General features: G+C 43.7%; 1 protein-coding gene across 1 annotated transcript; it reads left to right on the top strand.

Annotated features, from left to right (window-relative positions):
• The first annotated feature begins 409 nt into the window (after positions 1-409).
• On the top strand, positions 410-5,176 carry LOC124648436 (putative leucine-rich repeat receptor-like protein kinase At2g19210). The gene is made up of 11 exons (XM_047188205.1): positions 410-515; positions 631-1,683; positions 2,081-2,222; positions 2,295-2,366; positions 2,460-2,531; positions 2,618-2,698; positions 2,787-2,950; positions 3,035-3,306; positions 3,391-3,517; positions 3,936-4,004; positions 4,485-5,176. The coding sequence occupies exons 1-11, from the start codon at positions 410-412 to the stop codon at positions 5,174-5,176; spliced, it is 2,850 nt and encodes a 949-aa protein (XP_047044161.1).
• Positions 5,177-6,847: the final 1,671 nt, after the last annotated feature.

Raw genomic sequence — 6,847 nt, 5'->3', positions numbered from 1 at the left:
CATCTTCGTCAAGAAAATTGCTTGACCTTTGCAGAGAAAAAGTCAGAAGTACAACCGGTGCACGACGGCGCGGAATCTGCCAGGAAAATGAGCGCCCAGCAAGGACATTGACCAGCTCGAAGGGAAGTAAACTCTTCTCGCCCATGTTACCTTCTATAGTATGACAAGAAGGTGGCCAGCGAATTGAAGGGCACACCGGTCAGCCGCTAACTTACTGCGCTACGCAAGTTGAATGCTAGGTAGACGTGCTGAAATGCTAAATCATGGTGATGCTGATGTGAATGACAGCCTGAAGAGTTGGGTTTCATCCTTATTAATTCGATCAGAGTATCAGACTTGCCAGGCATGTACGTGGGTGACATGGATGAAGCGCCCAGTCGATCCTATATAAGCCGCTTGCATGTGTGTGATGGAGCTATCAACGGCGCGAGCAATGGCGGCCGGTCCATGTCTGTTGCTCCTCTGCGTCGCCACCGGCGTTGTGCTCCACGCTCGCGCTCAGCCTGACAGCAAAGGTATGCATTGTTCAGTATTACGTTCTGGACCACCAAATGCACTGTCCATGGCATGGTTGCATTGCTTCATCAAGCCTCTAAATCGGTCGATCGTTGGCGTCCTGCGACACTGCAGGATTCATAAGCATAGACTGCGGGCTCTCGGGGGAGTCGGCCCACGTGGATGATACCACCAAGCTCTCCTACGCCCCGGACGCCAGCTTCATCGACGCCGGCACCAACCACAACATCTCGGCCGAGTATGTGACCCCGACCATGGGCAAGACCTGGTACAACGTGCGCAGCTTCGCCACTGGCAAGCGTAACTGCTACACGCTCCGGTCCCTCGTCTCCGGGCTCAAGTACATCGTCCGAGCCAAGTTCAAGTACGGCAACTACGACGGCCTCAACCTCCACCCGGTGTTCGACCTCTACATCGGCGTCAACTACTGGCAGACCGTGAACATCTCGCGTCCGGGGCAGGCGATTTTGGTGGAGGCCATTGTGGTGGTGCCGGACGATTTCGTGCAGGTGTGCCTGGTGAACACCGACGCCGGGACGCCCTTCATCTCTGGCCTTGACCTGAGGCCGCTGAAGCCGACGCTCTACCCGCAGGTGACTGCGGCGCAGGGGTTGGCCCTGCTCGACAGACTCAACTTCGGCCCGACCAACGATAGTTTCGTCGTCAGGTATCCCGATGACCCACACGACCGGATATGGTTCACTATAGTCGACACGGCGACCTGGGCCAGTATTTCGACGCCGCAGAAGGTGAATACCATAGACGACGATTCTTTCGAGGCGCCGTCGGCGGTGTTGCGGACGGGGATCATGCCGCGGAACGTCTCTCAGAAGATAGAGCTCACATGGTCCTCCGACCCCACCCCGATGGACCCTTCACCGGGGTACCTCTTCGTCCTGCACTTGGCCGAGCTGCAGGTCCTCCGCAGCAACGCCCTGCGGGAGGTGAGAGTCACCATCAACGACAAGCCGTGGTTTGCGTCGGACTTCACCTTCTCGCCGGTTTACCTCTATGACATCCCCTTCTACAACCGTCAACCCTTCCAGTACAGCCAATACAACCTCTCCATCGAGGCCACAAGTAACTCCACGCTGCCGCCCGTCATCAACGCTGCCGAGATCTTCACCGTGCTTCCCACCACCAACCTTGGCACGGATCCCGAGGATGGTATGTCATGCAAAAACACATTACTAATTTCCTTACAAAAAAAACAACTACTAATTTCCTTACAAAAAAGCAGATTACTAATCCTTGTGTTTCTCAATGCTCAATGCTACTATGGGTTTTTGTCAAAGTCAGATTTTATAAATCTTGACACATATACATACAGATATATTTATGTTTATAGCATCAAATGTATAATATACTTCATGCATGGCGGTTCCAATGCTATTATAGATATTGATATTTTTTCTATATTCTTCACTTTGGTTAAAACCTAAATGCATTGTTCTAAGAAATATAATGAGTATACTACTCCCTGTAAAGAGGTGATAACGTAGAAGCGGTGATGATTTCACTGTGAAGTGGTGATAACTAATGCATCATGAACGATTAACTGTAGTACATGCTATCACGGCAATCAAGGCGAAGTATCAAGTGAGCAAGAACTGGATGGGTGATCCTTGCGCTCCAAAGACCATGGCGTGGGATAGGTTGACCTGCAGCTACGGCGCCATTGGCAGCCGTCCAAGGATCACAAGCGTGTAAGTACTTCAATGCACGGATGATGTGTTTTGTGTGGTGAAGCTGAACCACTTGAAATTTTCTCTCTGCAGAAGCCTGTCTTCCAGTGGTCTCAGTGGGGAGATATCGTCTTCTTTCACTAACCTCAAGGCAGTCCAGTACTTGTAAGTTCGGAGTTTTCGATCTAGTTTTGCCTAGTTCGTAGCTTGTTGGCCACAAAAATGTTAAGAAAAGTGATATTGTTTCATATCTTGCAGGGACCTGTCAAACAATAACTTGATAGGCTCGATTCCAGATACCCTTTCAGAGTTGCCTGTATTGAAAGTTCTGTACGTCCGGAAACTTAATTTTGACATTTTTTTCTCCAATTTGCATGAAGTTAAATCTTAACAATGCCATTATTTTGTTTCCATAGGGATTTGTCAGGCAACCAGCTCAATGGTTCAATCCCCTCTGGACTCCTCAAAAGAATTCAAGATGGTTCACTTGATCTAAGGTACTTTTCCCCGTTCTACTTCCCATTTTATCTAACATGTTGCTTGAAGAATCTTATTGATTAGCCTCTCTATTTGATATTTTGTCAGATATGTCAATAATCCAAACCTTTGCACCGATGGCAATTCGTGCCAACTGCATGCCAAAAAGAAAAGCAACATGGCACTCTATGTAGCTGTCCCTGCAGTATTGCTTGTGGTGATAGTATCAGTGACAGTTCTACTCATTTGCTTGCTAAAACGGAACAAAAAAGGTAAGGCTTACACTTGGGCACACCAATTGTCTTATATTTTCCAACACGCGAGCACTACTAATTTTGCTATTGCCACCTACGAAGGATCAATGGACAACTCCATAACGCCAGAGAAATATAAGATCCCGAGCAACCCAACAACAAATGATGTGGACAGCCAGAGTTCGCTGCAACATCTTGAGAGCCGTCGGTTCACGTACAAGGAGCTTGAGATGATAACGACCAACTTTCAGAAAGTGCTAGGCAAAGGAGGGTTTGGGTATGTCTATAACGGCTTCCTAGAGAACGGTATCCAGGTTGCGGTGAAGCTGCGGTCACATTCTTCGAATCAAGGAGTCAAGGAGTTTCTCGCAGAGGTAATATTTTTACAGTAGTGATGTTTACGGGTTCAACAGACCTCGGAGTGAAATTTGATAGGTTATATACAAACCTTTATCCAGGCTCAAATTTTGACACGAATTCATCACATGAATCTTGTCACCATGATTGGTTACTGCAAGGATGGGGAGTACATGGCACTTGTCTATGAGTATATGTCAGAAGGAACCTTGCAAGAGCATATAGACGGTATTTACTCTACTCCCTATGTTTCTCAATATATTGTATATTAGTTTTTGTCAAATGAAACTTTATAAAGTTTCACCAAGTTATAGAAAAGTAATTACCTTCAAAATACTAAGTGCAAACCATATGAAGCTATATTTCATGACCGATCTAATAGTATCGATTTGATATTGTAGATGTTGATGTTGTTTCTTATATATTTGATCAAGCTCTGCGATGTTAGACTTTGACCTAAACTAATATGCAATGTATTAGGGAGTAAGTTGTTTAGAAGTACAACTTACATAAATCATGTGTCCCAGTAGAGAAAACACTAGGTTTTGACTTCGGTACGTACGAGGGAATTTAGATTTACTAAAGCATTTCAAACTGATTTTTTTTTTGATACAGTTGTTCATTTCACAATATCAATTATTTTCAGGAAGCAATCGCAGTGGAGCATGTCTTCCCTGGACACACCGGCTGAGAATCGCCCTTGAATCTGCCCAAGGTATATATATATATATATCTTATAAAGTAATATTCCACTAACATGTATTAATGATATTCTATATCTACATGTAAACGATCCACATCATCTATTATTGGAGCCATTCAGTCCATGTTATCTCACTAATATATTTATTAATGATACATTATTTATACATGCAAGATATCCACATTATCATTTTTTTGCAAGATATCCACATCATCAATTTTTTGCAAGATATCCACATCATCAATTTTTTAGCTATCTAATATTCCATATCATCAATTTTGAGCCGATAAAAACAAAACTATTTCAAATCAATTAAATTTAGCCTTTACCCATTTGTTTACACAACATAGTTCTTAAAGAAATTTCTGCTACAAAGTGCGGGGTATCTTTCTAGTTCACTTGAATGCATAGTCGATTGCTTTGCCGTAGCTGCTGTTATTCAACGCATATGTTTTGACAAATCTGAGCACCAACCGATCTGCTACTTTGTAGGACTAGAGTACCTACACAAGGGTTGCAATCCGCCCCTCATCCATCGGGATGTGAAGGCCACCAACATATTGTTGAACGCGACGTTGGAGGCTAGGATTGCGGATTTTGGCCTGTCCAAGGTTTTCAATAGCAATGACACCCACGTGTCTACAAACACGCTCGTCGGCACACCAGGATACGTCGATCCCGAGTACCAAATGACCATGCAACCAACTGTCAAAAGCGATGTGTACAGCTTCGGAGTTGTGCTGCTAGAGTTAGTCACTGGAAAGCCGGCCATTCTTCGGGAGCCAGTGCCCATCAACATCATCCAGTGGGTACGACAACGGCTGGCACAAGGAAACATTGAGGCCATAGTGGATACACGCATGCGTGGTTGCTATGATGTCAATGCCGTGTGGAAGGTTGCAGACATCGCCCTCAAGTGCACTGCACAATCCTCAGTGCAACGTCCCAACATGACCGATGTGGTGGGACAATTGCGAGAATGCATTGAGCTAGAGAATGGACACTCTCGAGATGATGTAAACAATGGATTCTACACTGGTAGCAGCGGCAATGACCCAAACATGAGTTATGATTCTTACACCACTGATCAGTCCACCAATGTGAGCCCGAACAACGCTTCATTTGAGATGGAGAAACGTCTTATGAGAGTGCCAACAGTGCCCACCGGTCCCGCTGCACGTTGAGCACTCTATGTTTCATTGGCTATTTTGACAAACTGCAACAGTCAATTCTACAATTTTATCCATGAATATCTACATTATTTGTAAGCATGTTGATTTTAGTGGGCGCGGATGTGTAGATGTTCATATATCTAACTGTGATATTTAAATTTTAGAATGAAGCCTTTTGGGTCGATGCATGCTAATTGTTCAAAAGACAACTTCCAATTGGTTGTTTCTACATAAGTAGGCGTTAGCTTTCCATTTCAAGCTTATGACCTTAGAGCATCTTTAATATAGTGATGTACAATTAAATGACAAATGATGTATAATAGGCTTGACGATGTAAAAAAATAATGTTTACAATTCATTGGCATAAAAATACCTCCCCAACATATGATGTTGATGTATCCGGTGATGCGATATTTTGCCTAGGTGACGTAAACCAAAATAGATCACTCCACCACCTTAAAAAAAAAATCCACGGTCTGAAGTTTCTATATATATTCACGGTTTAAAACTTTTTTAACCCATGAACATTTCTCCAAGATAAAAAGGAAAATAGGAAATTATAAGAAAAAAGTAGATTTCGTGAACATCTTTTCAAGTTTGCAATATTTTAAATAGGTGAACATATTTTTACATTTGCGAATATTTTTTTCCAATTCATGAACATTTTTCAGATAAGTGGACTTCTAAATTCGTGAACCTTTTGTTTCTGATTTTGTTATTTGCTGCCGTTTTATTTTATGTTGGTTGTTGGTTCATTTGTAATCCTGAGCGAGAGGTTTATGGGTTTAGTAATTCAAAGTCGGACTTCGGACTCATGTGAAGCCTTCCTCTAAAAAATGCTTTTTATGATGCATTTTAAGGATGGAACCAGAATCGCTAAATATTACATTTTATTGATAACGAAAATACATTAATATGGCAAATATAGCAATTACACCTAGCCTCTGCACCAACAAGATGTTTAAAGACAACATGAATGCACACAACCAAAAAAAAAGAAGATCCCATCGTGGTCATGAACCACTCACAGCAGTAGCACCCAAAACCACCACCTAAGACAAAACCAATACTTCAAACGAGATTCCCCAAAAGCAAAGCCTCCAGGGAGGAAACAATGCACACAAGTTATCGTCGCCCGATCGAAGATCTTGGGTTTTCACCTTGGTTAAAATCCAAATTTCGAAAACAATGCCTTCAGCAAAGCTATTGCCAGGTACAACGAATGAATCCCCTAGAAATCATGGCTCGGTACTCGAAAAGCACCACCAGACAACCTGTGTTGCAACCCCGCTTGTCTTCAGCAGAACCAATACCCTCCCAACCATTACCAACCTTCGATCGCAGCCACCACGACTTTCTCCACCTCTGTCAGTTTCATGGTAATCTATATTAAGATATGTCTCAAGGCACCGACAAGAGGAAATTTTTTTCGCCTCGCCCAAACGAAGCCATTCTGGCTGAAGATAAGGGTGTGCACGACCGCATCGATTTTGCTCTAGATATCCAGTAACGACATATGCCAAACTGCAAAAATCTCCAAAAAGAAGATCGAAACTCATCTGCAGCCTGATCAAGGATGCCGACATGAAGCCAATCGACGCCTTGGAGCTAGAAGAACAACATGGCTAGACCACCTTCACTACTAGGAAAAGTCTTATAGGCCCCGAGTTACCACCGGCGGGC

The sequence above is a fragment of the Lolium rigidum genome, chromosome 4 (assembly GCF_022539505.1).
Source record: "Lolium rigidum isolate FL_2022 chromosome 4, APGP_CSIRO_Lrig_0.1, whole genome shotgun sequence".
NCBI lineage: Eukaryota > Viridiplantae > Streptophyta > Magnoliopsida > Poales > Poaceae > Lolium > Lolium rigidum.
The sequence above is the reverse complement of the archived record's forward strand: the minus strand, read 5'-3'. Positions and strand labels throughout refer to the sequence as shown.

What these genes read in the sequence shown, in the direction of transcription:
- LOC124648436 (XM_047188205.1), top strand. Translation starts at nt 410, where the DNA reads ATGGAGCTATCAACGGCGCGAGCAATGGCGGCCGGTCCATGTCTGTTG. An exon ending in CGTCCAAGGATCACAAGCGT is followed by an intron (nt 2,223 to 2,294) that starts GTAAGTACTTCA and finishes TTCTCTCTGCAG; the next exon opens with AAGCCTGTCTTCCAGTGGTC. An exon ending in TTGCCTGTATTGAAAGTTCT is followed by an intron (nt 2,532 to 2,617) that starts GTACGTCCGGAA and finishes TTGTTTCCATAG; the next exon opens with GGATTTGTCAGGCAACCAGC.